Source organism: Dermacentor silvarum, chromosome 10, assembly GCF_013339745.2.
Source record: "Dermacentor silvarum isolate Dsil-2018 chromosome 10, BIME_Dsil_1.4, whole genome shotgun sequence".
Classification (NCBI taxonomy): Eukaryota; Metazoa; Arthropoda; class Arachnida; order Ixodida; family Ixodidae; genus Dermacentor; species Dermacentor silvarum.
In genome coordinates, this window is record NC_051163.1 from 9230135 (window position 1) to 9249710 (window position 19576).

At 44.7% G+C, this 19576-nt stretch overlaps 1 protein-coding gene across 3 annotated transcripts in view; it reads right to left on the reverse strand.

The window, feature by feature from the left end:
- Positions 1-19576, reverse strand: part of LOC119466197 (hemocytin) — a 184324-nt gene that overhangs the window by 162771 nt on the left and 1977 nt on the right. For 2 of the 3 annotated variants that reach the window (XM_037726687.2, XM_037726686.2), the window contains exons 2-11: positions 17276-17406; positions 15754-15826; positions 12216-12337; positions 11413-11508; positions 10839-11033; positions 6916-7124; positions 5537-5552; positions 4229-4602; positions 1069-1225; positions 410-537 (exon numbers count right to left, since the gene is read on the reverse strand). In XM_037726687.2, coding sequence (XP_037582615.1) covers positions 410-537; positions 1069-1225; positions 4229-4602; positions 5537-5552; positions 6916-7124; positions 10839-11033; positions 11413-11508; positions 12216-12337; positions 15754-15826; positions 17276-17406 — 1501 coding nt within the window. The remainder of the gene's footprint in view (positions 1-409; positions 538-1068; positions 1226-4228; positions 4603-5536; positions 5553-6915; positions 7125-10838; positions 11034-11412; positions 11509-12215; positions 12338-15753; positions 15827-17275; positions 17407-19576) is intronic. The other variant, XM_037726688.2, reaches the window with a different exon arrangement.

A 19576-nucleotide genomic window follows, 5' to 3' on the forward strand; every position in this document is an offset into this window, starting at 1 on the left:
TAACGATAAGAACACCTTGATTTCGCTGCCTGATGATGGCGAGTATCCCTTGGCGCTTTGGGTTTAGCACTAGAAAGCCGGAGTTAAGGAAATCAATGGCCAGTGAGACCCACGAGCAACGGTGGCCTTTCCTCTAGGCTGCGCATGCTGAGACGCAGGAGCCAGGAGCTGTCTCGATTTGGTGCCTTCACCATTATAGATGGACCAAAAGCACACCGCAGCGCACTTAGTGCTTTGCGTACGCGCTCAACACAGCCGCGACCGGGGCTGCATAGTACGAAGCAGTCTTTCACTTTTTGGCACATAAAAGAGTCAAGAATGACGCGCAGAAACATTCAGAGGAAAACTTTAACAAATTTTCACCGTTGGTGATTGACAATTAGAAACTGTACTACAAGACTAGTCTTACCCTGTGGCACTCTCTGTAGATGTCGTTGAAAATGATGGAGCAGCGGTCGAAAGCTGTCAGGGAGACGTTCTTGTCTGCACTGGACTGGATAGTGCAGGCTTCCCTCTCAAGGCCACTGTGGATGCAATCTGCGTGACCGGTATAGAACGATAAGTGCATTCCGGCGCATCACGGCGGGATACAAATTTCGGGTGAAGTTGTGCAAATATGAATTCCAACTAAAATGAAGTTCATTCGAAAAAAGAAAAGTAGAAAGAAAGAAGTCAAAGCAGGAAGTGTAACCAGAGTCCCGTCCAGTTCACTACGCCACACGGAGAAGAAAAATTAAGGTATGAAGAAAGAGTCAGTGGGGCACACAGGTGCAGATGACCATTAACAAAGGCTTAGAAATGTGGCAGCTCGCGCTCCTTGGTGGATTGTTTTCAAGAAGTTAGGGACCCTAGCCTGTATAGTGTGGTCAGCGCTGTCAACGATGTTACACACAATGTACAGGCAACACACTCCAACGCTCTCTTACGGCGAGTGGTTGTTCAGATTGCTTCGTCATGGGTCGTCCAACACTAAGTTAATAACTTACGCAACAATGATTACCGCCCTCAATGGAGCAGACTTAGATTCTGTCGTTGTAGTGCCCGGAAATCAAAGCCTTCATTTCTTACCTCTTTCGACTACCCAAGATATTCCAAACTCTCGCGGCGTGAGGGCACTTCTGGCATCCAGAACCATCAGGTCATTGGATGGTTCCCCGTCAAAGTGTCCGCAGAGGCCGCATGCTGTCTCACGTAGGGCGGGCGTTACTCGAATCTGAACAGACTCCTGCAAACAGCGAGCCGAAATAGAATAGGCTAACGTAAGCATTGCGATGGGATGTATACTATATCGTCAGCACTGCATGTCGTGAACTTATAACCGTTGTTACAACTGCTATAGAATATTGCAGGTTCGTCTGGCAAATACAGCGGTGGCAGACACAGGGCACGCTCTTACCCAATACTGCATTTTTTTTGTTCACCTAACAACAGCAAAGAGGATCACAGCAAGCAGCACGTTCGTGGTTTGTTGTGAGCGAAACATTTTGTACTGAAACAGGAATGTAGTGGGCTGGAGGATTGGAGCATAGTGACCCCGGTGACGTCACCGGAGCGCACTGTAGAGGAGGCATTTGCGCGTCCACTGGGACAGGGTTGAAGACCTTCGAGTCAAGACCCGTTTGTGAATATAGGATTATGTCCATTGAACACATTTTTATATAGATGAACCGTATAGGGCAAAGATCAAACTTGTCTATAAAAGTAAACCGTTTCGTCGAATCGTCTGATAACACGTTATAGTTGCATCAATGTTCGTTAGGGAAATACATTTTAATACGTTTTATTGCGATAGCAATTATACTGACGCTCGAGGCGCATTTGCACCGTCTTGATCGGTGCCATCGCGGGGCCCTGCTATTGACGGCACATGCACAGTCTGCAAGTTTGGAAGGCCTCCAGAGACGCGCAGGCTACAAAAACGACAGAGTCTTTTTGCCGGAGCCAGGACAGCGTTCTGGCTTCCGCTGCTGGCATGGGAGTCGAGCGCACGTATATTGGCGTTCATCCTGCTGAGCAGCTATGAGCACACCACACCGTGGACCGTACAATGGTCTGAGCGGAACCGACAGCAAACGTCACGCTAGACTTATGTAACCTTCTTTTTGGGTGCTGACGAGCGCCGACAGTTTTGCTTCGGTCTCCTTTCGTGCATCATTAAGGTGCGAGGCCTTCGACGTCGCTGGCGGTGCTTCTCATCACGCCAGCGTTTCGAGATGCCTTCGACGCAGTGCTGTTGCTATTGCTTTCCGTGATTCGCCTTCGGGAAAACTGCCAATTTTGCATTACGTTTTGTTGCGAAACCAATCTACTCTGCTAGCTGCGCGAACCTGATGACAAAATAAGCAAATAAAAAATAAACGCAAATGGGAATGTTGATTTTTCACACGCTATCGCTTTTTCCCATCACACCGCGAAGCACAATCGAATTCACGACCACGTAATAGCGCAAACCTGCCAGTCCGGGAAACAATCTTCAGCCAGCAGCGTTATAAATATGCAGCTGTAACTTCTTGTGGCTCGAACACGCTCTATCTAAGTGTGCGCTGATGGACCTTCAGAGAACGACAATCGAACAGTTCGTCTTCAAAAAGCGAAAGAGCGAGACAGCCGTCGTCGAATGTCAAGTGAATGCCCGGGTGCATTTACAGAAAGTGCAGCAGTCCGCTACGAAATTACTTAAGGGCGCTTTCAAGTGGTTATAATACAACTACTGACATTCAGAGGGAGGTTCTCCAAATGTCTTACGTAAGCGCGAATTCTGACTCGCCGAAGCCTTGCCAGAGTGCCATTGAATCAGGTTGGATATACCCTTACGTAAAAAAATTTGTAAATTTCGATTGCACATTCTCGTGTTCAATACAAGATATTACATTTCTCATTACATTCCTTTCAGGATTCATCTCCTGGGCTTTCTGAATTTAAATTTTGTTATGTACTTCCGTTGAGGCACACCAAAGGCTACTTTTTTTTTTACTTGTTTCGTGCTCACCTTCCTGACTTAAATGCCTTCCACAATAGTCTTGCCGCCATTCATGTCTTTTAGCAGGCCTCCTGTTACCAGTGGATAAACATTCACTGCACCTGGTTTTCTAATTTACAAATAGTGCAGCGTAACAGCCATTCTCCATTTTCTTTTTCTCCTTAGCAGTGAGATTTTTTTATACCCAGCAATAAAGTGCCGAACTTTCTGTTTTATCACAGTTAATAATCAATGAAATATTGATGTGCCAGAATTCATGACAGTCAAGTTGCTTATTGATGATGTTTACTTTCCAATGCAACAGGTGGGAACTATCGGAAAAGGATGTATTCAAGGATGCCGGAATACGTTTCACCATTTTAACCTGTACCTAAATATGACCAGATCGGACAGGCTGAGAATCGAACTAACGATCCCGTGCTCCCTAGCAGCAGTACGCTATAGTCACTGAACAACCACGACACGTAAACAGTGAACGTACAAAGAAGTCACCAGCCCTTCCCTGTAGAGAAAAGGGGGGTAAGCGAAGCTTGTGGCAAGACGACTCTGTCGCAGGCGTTCCGCTTCGTTTGCCTTAAACTCAGGGTCTGCGGCTCCTCGCTGACGTTCGGCCTCAACACCGCGCTCCCGCAACTCGAAGTCTGCGGCTCTTCGCTGACGTTTCGCATGGGCTTCGGAAGCCCTCACGCTAGAATTGGCACGTCGACGACCAGCCCTTTCCCGAGCGAGTTCGCATCGCCGTTGCTCAAACATAGCCTGCTTCTCGGCTGAACGCACCACGCGGTGCCTTCCCATCCGGTCGCCGAAATTGATCTGAGGCGAGGGAAGCCCGGCGGAGCGCGCGCTAACCCCATTTCCTTCGCTTTCCCTCCCCGCGACACACCAAACGAGCGTGATTGGTCGCGCGCGTCACGTGATCCGACGCCGGCGCAGTTTTTCCCGCACCTGGGGCGGTATTCTGTGAGAGTCTACCTAGTGGACTGTCCATTTCGGCGACCGTTGATTCGCTGCTGCTTGACGTGCAGGAAGGTGCCAGCCAGTCTCCTTCCTGCACGTCAAGCCGCAGCGAATCAACGGTCGCCGAAATGGACAGTCCACAAGGTAGACTGTTACAGAATACCACTCCTGCTCTACTGTGGGAGCAGCCTGGTTTTAGCGTGACACCACCACCACCGCCGACACTTGTGAGGCAGTGCAAGCTTCGCTTGAAAAATATTAGTGGTCGCTGGAGCCAGCAAGCACGCATACCTCGTCGATCCACACAGTGTACCCTTGCGGACTCTGGAGCACCAGGTATTTCCCGGCGTACTGCGCGCTCAGGCCAGGAATCGCGTCAACCAGTGGTTGAGCGTCCTGTGGCGGTGGCAGGCCCAGGGGCAGGCTCACACGCTCTCCGGCTACCGCACCGACAAGGTGCAGAATTCGAGTGCAGTTGGCCACATCGGGACAGCCCGCGGAGTACTGCAGTTCCAGCGCGAACTTTGCCGAGGGGTCTGGCTGGGCGCAGTCCTTGAGCAACACGTAGCTGCAGGCACCCGCGAAGCGGAACATGGTGCCGTCGAAGCTCTTGAACTGGAACCGACCCCACGTGCTGCACACGCCGGTGGACGGCGGCGGAAGCTCTGCGCGTGACAGTAGGGACATCGTGTGGTGGGTACTGGTTTGGGATAGTTGGTAACAATTCATGATAAATGTTATTCGTGCACCACTTGAAACGAGGACTAAGAAAATACAGACACAAGCGCGAACACAAGAGTGCTGCGCAAATAACATTTATGATGAATTGTGTGGTGCTTTAGCGCTGGTAGACTGGGAGAGTTAGTGAGCTAGTTATTGAGTGTGTTATGAGAGAGTGGCAGTGGACAGTCGTCCTGCAGTGGACATAAAATAGGCTGATGATGATGATGAGAGAGTGAGCGAGTGATTTAGTACACAGTGTGTTTCAGCGAGCACTTTCAAAGATATTTAAAGGTGACCTGTGGCAGATAGCACAATTCTAGTTCATGAGCTGGCTAGTCTGCTCGGAGACGCCGACATTACTTGCACAAAAATTGAAATGCATAATTGAATAATTAACAAAAATTCACTAATTAAATTTCTAACTAAGTATCTTACGGTCCATATTGTTATTTACAATTACGGATTCACTTGGAACGAATTCTTGAGATGGCACTAGTTTCCAGATATTAATTCCTGAACTTTTCGGAGAAATGCATTGGCGTCTAAGTTAGTGATAAATTGCTAAATAAAGATGAATTTTCCCGCGTCACCATGTATCGCATAGACTGGGACTCATTCGTTTGTGTTCTTATAGTGTAGAGAATTTCAAACGAGATATTGAATACGGGATGCGTGTTTCCGACGTACAGTAATATTCCACATAAACAGGACAGCAGCTTTGGGTCTTTTGTTGAAAACGACCTCTGCAAATTGCATGGACCTGACGAAAAAGTACCACGATTCATTTTACTGTTCTTAACGATCTTTCGGTAGTACATGGGTGCGCTAAGCTATTAGAATGTTTTCATTTGTTTGATATTAAAGCCAGCTACTTACCATTTTCTCCGGGAATCTGGAAAAAGGAAGAGAAAGAAGATCGTAAGTGATGAATGTACTGGCGAAGTTAATCAAAAAACCCTATTTATTCTACACTGAAGAAATCGGTGAGGACCAGCAGAAAGAAAGCAAAAATAAAGGTGCTGTATATAGCGCGTAGAAACACGATATTTAAAGAATAGAAGAAGTGACTGTGCTGTAGAACCAGGAAATGAAAATTGACCTTGTTTATTTTTGCCTCAAGCAGTTGTGACATATTATGCGCTATCTGGTGTAGTTCGCGGCGACTGTTCCATCGATTGTTCTCCATGACGATCGATGAGTTGGATGGCTTTACATCCAACTTCATGGCACTACATCTGTGATGCTGGCGAACTGACCAGATGCACCTCTGCGCGCCTTGGCGCATGCGCTGCCAATGCTTCATAAGTGCGCGGAACTCACGACTCTGTTGTCTGCTTTGTGCCAGCGTGACACGTGTGTGAGCAATGCGCCCTGCTGGGGCTAAGGTTAACTGTCCGGCTCCTAACGGAATTGCCGTTTTGCCATGTCCCTTTGATACACTTTCGAGGGTTTACTCTCTAATGTCGCGAAGTTAGTGTTGTTGTAAATGTTAGTGCATTTAATAATAGGCATTTTGTTGCTCCAGCAGCTTCTGCTAGTGCCTGTACTTGGTGAGTACTGCTCTCCACGTAACCAAGAAGCCGAGTCGCTTCAAATTATTGATTTATTAGATTTTACTTCCTCCGAATGAGAAGATTTAATTGTTGTGGTGCACTCTATATGGAGAGAGCGAGACAGAAAAAAAAGTTAAAGTAATGATTACACGGGTACTTCGAGTACCACTTTTTACCGGACCCTACCGATGACGTAATTCTGATATTGAGGCCGGGCCATACTATGCATCAGGTCACTGAAGTCACGGAAGCTAGTCGTGTCATGAATTTATGTTAATGCCTGCATCGTGTGTCACGCTCAGTTGGTGCTCACACGCTCCATAATGCTCATATCACTAGCGGCCAGTTAAAGAACCCGTAGGGAACCAATTCACTTGCACGGCACTGAGTGCATGTGTCGCAGTGCGACAGACACTCTACGTACGTGTTTTAGTACAAGAACTGTACCTTTTGTTCAGTACCTGAGCACCTTATGAACCGCCCAGAGTGCTCGGCCCCTGTGTCTGCAGCTGATGCTCCCCAACTGCTGTTGGGGATTGTTTAGAGGTGCCGAGATATGCACAGGTCAGCCTAAAAATTATGTGGGGTTACTCAGATACGATAAGTTATAAATGCCGCTTCGCTACACGTGCTAAACAAAACAAAATTGAGCCCGCGGAGACAGACGGCGTCATTTCCATCTACTTGCTGCATTGTACAAACCTCTTGTGGTGGCAGGTCGAAAACCTTGTCTGTTTGCGATGCACTGGTCAAGTTCTTCTTAGAAGTGACCTCTTTGACATGACCACCGAGGTCCAGCTGCTGTTGCTGCTGCTCTTGTCCGCTATGTTCATCAACCTCGGTGATGGTCTGCTGGCCCTGGTGGAAGCCTGCATGCGCTGTCACGTTCGTCCGGGAAGAACTTGTATAGTCTACGTGTCATCACACACACACGCGCACAATATATAAAATTATGGTTGTCGAATGCAGTCTTTTTTTTTTATTCTTGTGTATTACGTACGGTTCTAAAACATTTCTGTATCCATGCCTATTGAACAAATTGCATCTGCGGCCTTTACCTGTAGGAGAAGCTTTATTGTATTCCTTATACTAAACATCTGTTACAAATGGCCTGTGTCAGCCCAATGCTTCTCTCTCAGGCAAACGACCCGAAGAAAAACATATTACAGCCCCCCAAAAACTATGACGTTCAGATGTTAATTTACCAAATCTCACTGATCAACCTCTGAGCTACATACCGCAGGGCGGACGTTGCGACTGCGGAATCGAAGCTAGTCACTAATGAAGCCCTGTCCTGCCAGAAGAGAGAGATTAATGTTTGGGGGATGAATAGTAAGGTCCGTGTAGCGCAGTACCTTTTCTTGGGTATGCCTCAACTATACTACAGCAAGGTATGGAAAGTTTGCGACAGGAGTAGACGTTGGGGAGCCTTGGTCAGGCGTCACGAAAAGCATCACAGCACTTAATTGAGGGCCGGTGCACTACAGGAGTGCGTGACGCTTGGTAACCTCGGTGAAGTTGCGCAGATAGCAGGGATTGAAGATGCTTGTAACTTTTCAAGCGTCAGGCCTTTGCAATAGCCTTTGCAAAGCTTCCTACTTAAGTTGTTATTGGGAAGGGTGATAAGTACAAGTCTCATTAAATTCGTACCAAATATTTTCTATGAATTACTGTGTTTATTAGTTTACCAGGGCCTTATGTGTACCTCAAGTGTACTCCATTAGTTTACCAAACCTCATTTAAGTATTGCGGGACGACATTGATTGAAACGCCTCTGCATTTTGTAGCACCATTGACAAACGGCTTCTGGAATTTTGTAAGAAAGATTATGCAAACACACCGAGGTGAATTACATAGTTCAGCATAATTAAAATAAAGAAGGTCACTATGATGGAAAACCGAAACCGGTATACATGGGATGCACAGAATACGCTAAATTATGATGAAGACCTCCATAAAACAGGTTGGCGAGCGAGGTTTTCTTCATCATAATTTGTTTACGCATTCTACGTGGCAGCAGAATGGCAAGGAATAAAAAAAAACAACGTGCAGTTTTAAGAAATTTGCGTGAAGCGTTAATTTCCAGAACATCAGAAAGTTCACGGTCATATCTTAAAAACTTGACACTTCGAAATCGTTTTTTTTTTGTTTCTCCTGTTTTCTTTAATAAATAAAAATCATTTCAAAGTTGGCAGCATGACTACACGTACAGTCGACCGATTCTTTAACAGCACCACGCGAGCGCCGACTAGCCGGCCGATCAGCGCCTTTTAATCTTTTAAGGACGAGGCATATAAATACTAAAAAAAATGTTTATCTTATATCTAAATGTGCAAAACACATCAAGAATAAGCATAATCAACAAAAAGAACAATATATCTTGCGGGAACGTTTTCAGCAATATGGGGAAAACCCTAGGCAGGAAGCTGGAAGTAGACTTCACACCAAGCCACCTAAGGCTTCGTTTTAATTTGTACAGACAGCTCTTATCTTATGTGAACCATGGGTGTACATTTCATTTGCTTTACATCACACGTGTGACACCACTGCTGGCAGCCGGAGAGCTCACATTGGTCTGTCTCCTCTGACAGCGCTCCCAAAAAAATAAAAAAAAAGCAAATGGCATGTCAAACTTCGTCTACGTCAGCCTGTGTGTCTGCCTCAAACGAACAAATAACGCTTGCTGCCTGCCATGCAGCGTTGGCCTAAGACATTTAACCAGAAACACCATACTCAATACTGAAACTCGGCAAGAATTTTTTTAAAATCGGGAAGGTTGCTTGTAATCAGCACTAGTCATTAAGGGGTAAAGGCGCGGAACGACGTGATAAGCAAGAACTTGTTGATCTTTTGCTGATCGCTTTTGCACTTCTGCTGATACCGTTGCTTCGCGCCGGCTATAGTCGTCGCTCGCGCGGTACTTTTAAAGAATCGGTCGACTGTGAGTGGACACAAACACGTATTATGCGAACAATGATGTAAACACAATTTATCGTCAGTTGTCCACAATTTTTATCGTTCCCGCACAACTGATTGAAATAAAGGACGACATGTATTTCTGAAAGCTTAGTATGTTGAGAAACAATTTCTCTCTTATGCTCACAGGAAGAAATCTCCTAGCAAATAAGAATGTGCCAGACAGGAAGTGCAGAAAGAAAGCGCGAATGGATTATGATATTGTTCAATGGAAAAAGTTAATCCAAACACGTCTGGAAATAATGTTTGCTCGCGAAGTAAGCGCTGAAAGCCGTCCTCTCGAACATCGAATGGGCAGCTCGTGAGCATGATCAGCGTGATTTTGACGGAGGAAATCATCTAGACCCAAATATTTCTTGGCAGGTTTCAAGCGAGTTCTGCATATGTTTTAAGCATGTTGATCTTCAATACGTTGATCATCAGTGCCCTCACTACCAAGGGCTGTTCGTAGTCGCAGAAAATCCCGATAGCGTAAGGTAAAAAATTTTCTGTAATCGTGCCATACTTGACAGGGTTTTTACAGCTTTCTTGCGCGAACCATCTCATTTCCGGTGCTTCCAACGAGAACATAACTACGGCGCACTTTTATGCCCATGCTTTTTTTAAATACCAACGTACAAGGGTTCCTCAAATTCTGCGTCAGTGTTTTACAAATTATTGGAATATAACTAATGTGTTTGCATGCAGACGTTTCTCTCCTAAGCATATGAGATATAAGGCTGGTAAGATTTATTTGCCCCGAGATATTCTTCAGAAAAGCTCATCAGTCCATGGCATCTTCCGTATTCAGCTGCATGGATTTTATTTTTCTGTAGCTTTTAAGACACAGGAACGCATTTTCTTTTTTCAAAATGTGATGACATTTTCATAATTACTTTTCGTGCACTTGTTTTTCTTTCATCAATGTTATAGCCCTAGTATTGTTGAGAATACTCTATGAGCAGCTACTATTTGCTGGCGCAACTAGCTGTTTATGTGCTCCAGTTTTCACTGCCATAAGTATTTATATCTTACAAATTGCCTGGACTGTCAGGTCAATATTGCCTGAGCTTTCTAAAGTTTATTGTTCATGTAAAAACATTTGTACGTGTTTCCTAATTTTAATATGTAGTGGGAAATGTGGTATGCATTGTCAGTATGCTACGTGCGTGGAGAATATGTTAAACCGTAATGTCTACTGTTTCGACGAGGTTCGTAGAACAAAAAGAACGCGTTAAGAATTTCAGCAGGAGTGCGCAGGGCACACTAGGACTAGGGTACTTTAGCGACGTCCGTTCAAGTATCATTCTTAGCTCTTATTATCACAAGCATCCTGCTGCTCTTTAATAGCGGTAGCCTCTAGCAGGCACAGTGCAAAATATTTAGCAATAATCGATGATGTTTACCCTCCAAAAGTGAGACTCGCACTTGGTATACATTGTGTGGTTCTTTAAGGTGAAAGGGACGAAGACGGGACAAAGTTTAGCCATAGCCGGGGAGCTCTGGCCTCTCTTGCCTGTGGCAGCAACTTCGAAACCTTTACGGAAAGATTCAGGCAGTGATCACCAGTTTTTTTGTAAATATCTTTTCCTCCCTTGTGGGACATTTCAACATGAGGATTTATCCGTAAGCCGCTTGCCATCGACTGCGAGGTGCAGGCCTTCTCTTACCGGGCACGCATGGTGGAACGAAGGGTGGGTCCCAGACACCCTGCAGGCTGCACCGGTACACCGGTGCGGCTCCGGGCGCCTGGAAGTCGAATCCCGCTGGACACGACACTTGACAGAGGGTCTCCACGTGTGTGTGGTTGCAGTGCCACGATGATCCTCCCGCACCCAGCATGTGACCGTCGCACAGGCTGATGGCTGCGAACGCGCGCATGGAGGCTAAGAACTCCGTCGGAAACGCTTTAGCAGCACGGACGTTCACTCTTCCGTGTGGCACTCGCGGCCGGAAAGATTTGGGCGAGTAAGTGGGCTGCCTTCTAAGAAGAACGCGTTGCTTGTTAAAAGAAAGAAAATCCTGACATTAAAAGGAATATTTCAGCTGAAGGGCATTGCATACTGTACATCACATGATAGTTATGAATTACACACTTTGCAGGATGTCTAGGGAACGATGAGGACCTTTATAATCTTGAACGGGATGCATCTGTCTGAGAAAATTGTGACACATTTAACCTGAACTCTCGACGCCACGTATTGTCCTGTTCTGTCGGAGGCAAAAAGATTGATGTATACTCACGGTACTGGCAATGGTCTCCCCTGTACTGATTGGAGCAGACGCAGCGGTTGTTGCCGTAGCAGCGACCTCCGTGGAGACAAGCTGGCTGACAGACTCCTGAGAAGCATACAGAGTGTAGGCGATCAGTTTCTCTGAATGCGCGTGCGAATTTGTTATGCACATCTGCCGCCTATTTGTTGTACAATACAAATGCAGACATTTCGCTGAGCATCCATCAACTGTACTCTTTTTCTTTATCGCGTTCTTCGCCACAAGAAGAACGTGTACGTGGCTAATATTTGAAGACTATACGGACAATCCGCTATCTCTGTGACAAGGAGAAGTGCGTGCAAAAATATATGTAATAACCCTACGTGCTGCTGATAGTTAAAATGAGTTCAAAAATTATGACGAGATGAGCTGTATACGAGAAAGGTTTTAGAAGTCAAGGTGTGGTTAGTATGTCGGTGTTCGACAGTTTGAGAAACCTTCCTGCAGTACAAACTGGCTATGACGTCTTGACTACTTCACACATTCGAATAATAATGAGCGATAACGTGCGCAATGTACCTAAGAAAGCACCTCCAATACACTGCTGCAATAGCTCATTGCCAAATGCCTTTAATGTGACACGAGATACATATTTTCGAGCAGGTTTCACACGAACATCGCATGTGTCTGCTGCCTTCATCATATTGTGTGTATGAAGCGGCGCACTGACAGGACAAAAAGCGGAGAGAATACAAGAATGCACGAAACTCTGGTGCCTTGTACGATCACGATTAATCTTACATATTATTGTGCTCATCAACCCCGCATATTACCTTCGCAGTCGGGGAACCGCTGAATTGGCTTCCACTGGCGTGTCGTGAGATCGCAGTTCAGTGTCATGTGCCGCTTTCCATCGGGAAATTGGAATCCAGTCATGCAGTTGGCCGTACACCGCCTAAAAACCACGTGGATGATAAGTCAAAAGTATGAACGCGAAAATGCATACAATTTGCTGCTCCGAACTATATCGCGATGTATTTTATTTTATTGGATATTTCAGGTCTGATTTCTAATAATCTCCAAAGTGAGCGTCGCAAGCAATGAGTAAGCAGTAATGAGGTAGCTGTCAATATCCTCTGCTATTTGTTGCAGCGCAGGATATATCCCGAGTGTAGGCCAATGCCTCGAACCAGCTCAATATATTTCAATGGCATGAAAACAAAAGCTATCAGTGTAGATGCAACGCTCTCCCTTGATTTAGTCGTTCACCGTCTACTAAAGCTCCATCTTGAGCCAGAAAGTCGTTCACCGTCTATTTTAAAGGAAATGTCTTGATTTGGGCCGTGACTAAGTAACAGCTATTAGTGTGAAAATACAATTTATTTTAGGTAGCCCGGGTTGGTAGCATTCATGTGAGACGTAGACACAGCTACAGACATCTAGTCGTCTGAGTTTCACATGTTTGGTGGGAAAGTATAGTGTAGGGCTTTAGCCTGTCACCACGCAATGCTTGTTTGCGGAGTGCCTGCCCACAGATGTGAGGAGCAACGCAAGTGGCGCCATCTTATGACGCATGAGTTTTACAGTATCATACTGAACCATTTTTCTTTTCCATGACACGCAAACTTCTGTACTTAACTTCCACCCACAAGGTTTCTATGGCAACATAACCAACCCTGGACGAGAAACGTCATGCGAAATAAAGCGATTTTAACGTGTTGTAGTTAAGCAAAGCGTCACAAAACGTCGGCAGCACCGCAGCCGCGTGCTTCTGCTTAGTTTCTGTACTCCCTAAGCGGGGACAATATATAGAACGGAAAAAGCCTTTTGCTAAGTGCTTTGCGTAGCCTTTTCGTTAGGTAAGAAAACACAACATGTAAAAACCAACGCATGCTTACGGCAAACTCCCAACTGTTTTTACCGAGCCATATCTGAAGGCGAGTCCGGAAAATCCGGTAGCAGAACCGCTACCTCTGGCGTTATTCCTGTTTAGATAAAAAGGCGAGCTCAAAACAATGAAAGGAGGAAGTAGCTGCTTGTCGCTGCAACCGTCAGTGCAAACGGAAGAAGCCGCCGCCGGTGTAAACAATCGCTCGCGCCATCGTGTGCGGAAAGGATGCCGAACCAAGCTTTGCTGCAACTTCTCGACGACGCCCACGAATCGGAGAAGCATTAAACAGCGCATCAACCAACGCGTTCGCGCGAAATGAAATGTGCTTGTCTGTTCGTTATGCACCGAACTGCTGCGCGTATGTTGTTATGAGTATACTGTTGGGGTGCTATAGCTTTCAGGTTGTAAAAAAAAAATATTGGTAAGGTTAAGCGCCAACCCTGTATTTTTTACTTGTAGATTGGTATTTCCTGCGCTAGTCCGAGCATATATACGGAATCCACTACTTCAGCTTGCTGTCTTTAATTGTGCAAGCGCCTGCCCTAAGCAGCACGTACGTAAGCTAAAGTTCTCGGAAAGCCACCTCACCTCTCATCAGCCCATAAAATTACAAAGGAGGTTCTGAAACGCCAAAAAGCCGTTGCCTCGCTTGACTATGCAAGACATGCTGTGAATTGCCTACAATGCACGGAAAAAGAGTGAAATGTTTTCTCTTCTCTATCTCTCTCTCACTTTACCACTTTTCTGTTTCTTTTTATTTTCTCTTTTCATTTTTCCTTTGGGCTTCCTATTTATGTATGGATATGTGACAAATTAATTTAGTTGGAAGTCAGCGCTCATCCATGTTGTTCGTCCTGTGTTATTTGTTCAACTGTGTGCTACACTAAGTGCTTGGAGTACCAACGAGCCCAGCTTAGTGCGTTACCCTGTAGCATTAAAAGGCACGATGCTGTGCAAACGTCGGCGTAATGTTGTGCCAGCACATCTCTATTAATGCCAATGTAGCCCCCGAAACATTCTACTATTGGTGCTCCCTGCGCTGCTAAGGTTTCTTCAATTTCCTTTCCGCTTTGCAGGGTTGCCGACTGAAATAACTCCAGTTCACTTGCGTGTCTCTCCATCTCTCTCTCTGTCTTCGAGAAGTTCGTCATTGAGCACCTTATGCAGAAGAATATTTTTTTAATTATTATTATTGCTGCTTCTTTTTGTCGTACACTAACTGTGGCCGTCTAATGTTTTCCCGATGTACGTTTGTGCAGCGGTTCTTTTAATGACAAAGAATTTCGTAGCGAATGAAACTGCCGCGTGGTACTCGTATGATTGATCGTATGATGCGTGGTACCTGCGATTGATTTCTCATCGTGAAGATGATACACCCGGAGCGCAGAGCTGCCACACGTTGGATTGAAGTCGGAAAGCGAATATTCTGAGGAGTTATGCTTAGGGACACGTAGCTTTTAAACGAAAGAAATATCAAGGTAAGCCATTTATATTAGGCCATGCAAAGCTGTCAGAAGTATTACCATCGCAGCGAAATGTCTGGAGACCATGAGAGCAGTGTTTTTTTTTTTTTTTTTTAGGGGGGGGGGGGGGGTGGGGTTGTTTTTCAGAAACTACCGCGCAACCTGACAATAGGACGTTCGCTACTTTGGCTAAACAAACACAGGTTCCTTGATGCAATAAAAATTCCTACCGGGAACCATAGAGCACTGCCACTTGTGCGTCACAGCCGCCGTCATAGCTTAATGGAAGGGTACCGCGAGAGTAATGCGCAAGATGTTGCTTCGGCTCTCATGCGCGGCAAGTTGTCCTTTCGTCGACTTCGATTTCACATTCAATTATTATTTAAACGTTTAACTTGAAAAGAGCGTTCATTTTCCATGTAGGTTTCCTGGCTTCGTTGTCTATTAGCTTCGTACAAGCAACTTTTTTACTGGATCCCTACTAGCCTCGAACTAGTGAAACAAATACTTTGTTCACAGGTTTTATTCTGTATGGTAGGCAAGAAAATAAGCTTCAACTCAACTAGAAATCAAACCTGTCGGGTTTCCTTAATCTTGTCGTTCCTCGCTGTGAAGGCGCTTTTAACGTTCTCGAGCGGCACTAGTCTGCGCACGATACTTTACGTTCTTGTGTGCCCGAGTATGCATTGTATGAGTGCGGTTGTCCTGCGCATGCCATTTGATTTTTCATGGCCTTTATCTAAAGAAACGTGCTTGGCGAGATACTATGAACACCTAGCACTACAGGATTCTGCCTTTGTTATAAAAAAAGCAGTCTTTTTTTATTTGAGCGTGCTAGTCGGACTGCGAAACGGCCAATGCTTATTCGTGGCACCTATCCAAACGTTTGTTCAACATTGTACGCATGCAAATTGAAATGAATGTGTCGGTGGTATCGGACCGCTTTTAATAGCATCGGCGGAACTTCATTAGGTGGCATGCACAAATCCGTTATTAGCGCAAGTTGCCCATACTTACATGCTGTCCCGCTTCCTTTGGCAAGATGTCGACGCAGCGTTGGGGTTTGGCGGAACATCACACCATGCGCTCGCTGTGGTAAAATATACACAAATTATTTAAGCACAGGAAGCTTTTTCATCTCGCTACTTGTAGTGGCCTGTAATAACTGTATCTAGCGTAACCGCTGATTAAGCTTCGGGTAGCGGCAGTCATCTGAAATAGTGGAGATGTCTCGAAATGGGAAGTCTGTGGTCACCTAAATGAGAGCGATATTGCTCAGGCAACCCATACGGTTTCCTCAGAAATAATTATTTGCAGTTGAGCAAGAACTAATCATAGTTAAGAGACCTTTACTAAGGCATTCACTGTACGAATTGAGCTAACCAGTAGGCGAGAAAATGGTGGAGCCCATCCTGAAGCTACCGTCCAAAGAAAAGATGAATAAGGCCAGCGACATTTTATTTGAAATAGGTGGTAAGGTGTTTTTAATAAAAAAGCACACAAATGGCGTTGAAGGTTATCAGTAACCCTGCACAGGACTGCATGTGCACAGGGACCATTGCTGGACTAGCGACAGCAAATTGAGCGGAGTTGCTGAACCGAAATGAAAGGCGTTTACTGTAGAAGCTGAAACTAGCATCGACGAATAAAAGGCCACTTTTAGGTAGCTTTTCTTGCCTAACAGCTGCATCTACGGTGGTTGTTGCGGTGCTGGTCAGTCCATACAGCGAATGACTTGATAGCGAGGAGTCAGTTAGTCGCTAGTCGATCTTACAGAGAAGTGGTTACGTTAAGTACGCCCCCATTTTGAGACGCTGATGCGTGATTCATCAAAGCTGCACAGTCTTGTAGAAATATACTTCGAAATATTTTAGAAATAATAGAATAATTACTATGAAAAACAAATACTACAGTTCTTGCGAGTTACTACACTAAATATGATCAGAAGGGAACAGCTCCTAAAATATTCAGGAAAAGATTGTTTGCGCAAGTGCATCAGAACGAAGGAAAGAATACACAAGAAAAAGGACTAACTTCCAACCGAATTTTATTCCTATAAACAGTGATATTACATGAATACCAATAAAAGGTCTACCAAGTGTATTACTGTAAAGGACACTATTACAATAAACACATCAGCGCTGTTTTTTGCTCGCTCACTATATTAATTTTAGTTTACAGTGGTTATCCGAAGTGTTGGTTGCATACTCCACTTACGTATATATACGCATGTGCATGTATATACCTATGTCTATATGTGTGCCTGCGTAGGATGTATTGTGCACTTCACAGTGTATCATCCTGTACTTTTGTCCGTTAAACACCATTTTTTCGACCTGTGTGTATGATGGCCGGGCCCTCTCAAGTTGTTTATTCAGCTTTCTACGGTGTCTCGCAGTATTGTTGCAAATTAAATTTTATTCAGTTCAGTTTACTAAGAGCAGTTAAGGCAAAGAGTACATTCAACTTTAGGCGCCAATCTCAGGTCTGATATTATTCCAATGATGTTAGCATACATAGATGAAACAGGAGCACTTACAGTTGCGGGACATTTCCATTCTCTCCATGACGGGACTTTTGATGCCACCAGTGCCGTAGTTGTGGGACATTTCAATCCTCTCCCTTATGGGGCTTTTCACACCGCCAGAACCATAGTTTCTCGTTTTGATGCTGAAAAAAGAAATAAAGCAAGACTCGTCACCAAATGCTTTTTCTTACACTTGTATTCTGTTTCGTCTTTAGTATCTGAAGCCTAATATGCAATGCCAGAAATGTATTGCATCTCTGCTTTGCTCTACCTATAGCAATGTTAAAACGTCGTAAATACTTGGTATTTTTTGTTTAAACAGTGGAACTGTTAGGCGATTAGATTCGATTAAGGATGTCTTTTTAAAATGGCAATGAAACTCCATTCATTCATTCATTCATTCATTTACAATAACTGCTTGGAGATCGTTATTGTTTCTCTTTCCAGCTTGTTCTATTTCACTGCATCGGTTTTCTTGGAGGAGATGTAAGCGCCGCCATGCCGTGAGAAAGCTTGATTTTCCTTTTCGGTGACATTATATTAGTTTTCTGTAAAGCAAGCAGAAAGTGGCAAGGATGTACAACAGATGATAAAGAACTAGCATACAATAAAAATTAAAAAAAAAAATTCATACCATTACTTATACGCGAGGCCCCCTACGTGCCACGATAGGTATTATTCCACAGCGCGGAATCACGGGTGACGCGAGTATTAGAGCAGCGCAGCTTTCCACTAGGCATTTCTCCTCCCTTTTCTTTCTTTCTGTTTTTTTTCTTCTTGTTTCTAGTTTTTTAATAAGCCGCTCAACTTTTGAATAATGAAACTTTCTGGATATGAAAGCGGTAGCTGTAATCCCCGGACGCTCGTTGTTTATCGGGCGGCAGGACCGTACCCACCCTGATTTCGGCTTTATTCCGTGGAAATAACAGCGAGAAAGAAAATTCCCAGAAACAGTGGACGAGAAGTTAGATTTTTTTTTAAAGATAACTTTTTTGTGCAATTTTTACGGCTTTGGCGTGGCTGCTTGCGAGAGTTGGAAGTCGCTGAGGCTAAATTTATACAGCACGAGGGTTTCTTTGGATAAGCTCACTTGCGTGACAGCGTTGTTTAAACTGTAATTGGCAGAGCGTAGCGCCCTCACTCCAATTCACGAATGTAAACAACTTGCATAGAAATATCCCTATCTCTGGGGTGTTGGCGATGAGAATTCAAGTTGTTCATACCAAAGAGGTAAAATTGGTATAAGCATCACCATCTCGCCCATTTAGTTGACCTTCTTGGCCACGTTAAAGAACCAGAGGTGGTCAAAATTATTCCAGAGTCCGTCAGTCATTATGGCGTTTCTTATAGCCAGGTTATGGTTATGGTTATCGAACGTGAAATCTCATAAAATAACATTCTTAATTGTCTTTAACGTACAAAAGACTTCTCATGTTCCTTTTTTACCTTTTCTAGTAATTAAACCACAATGCTTTTCTCTCCGCTCATGTAGAAATTTGGTGCTCCTCAATGAAGAATGAACTCGCTTATTCAAGGCTCGTTAAAACAGGTAAGCTGCACTCAGAACGGATACCGATTCATTACAGCAAACAAAAGTGTCTGTCTTAGAAAACAGCGTCTTTCTTGCGTCTTAAAAGACACCCATGGCTTGATGTCGCTCACCCGCAGGTGTCCAACTTTTTACGCCAAGGCAACCAAAGATTATTGTAATGTGGCAGATCAGTTCAGCGGAAACCCGCAAGGTGGCAGAAATGAATAGTTGCCATCTGTACATCCGAGAATGTCACGAAACTATATATAAAATGAAAAACCATCCAGGTTCTCAGAAAGAAAATTTCGCCGTTGAAGAACAATTTTTCGTCGTCCGGCGATCGAACCAAGGACCAGTGCCTTTCCGGGGTGATCGCTCTATCATGCGTGCGCGAGCTCACCGTGTCCTTCCTCCCCTGCCTCCTCTCTCTACCTCATCTTTCTATTCCCTCTTTCCCGTCTTCCAGAGTAGGGTAGGCAACCAGACGCATTTACGGTTAACATCCCTGCCTTCTCTCTTTCTCTCCTCCTCCTGCTATCGTGCGAGCCAACCAGGAGTCTAGCATATCACAAAGTGAGGCCGAATTAATTCATAACTCGAATAGAATCACAACGACACTTAAGGCAAACTGCGAAGTTTTTTTTTCTTTTATTAAATGTATTTAAGGAGCTTTCTTTCTGAGAAACCCGTATGGTTTCTTCTTTTTTTTTTTGTAGCCACGTGCTCCTTATCAAATGGACGGTATTTTTTTCGCTTTCTTAGCATTGTAATTTTGATCAAAT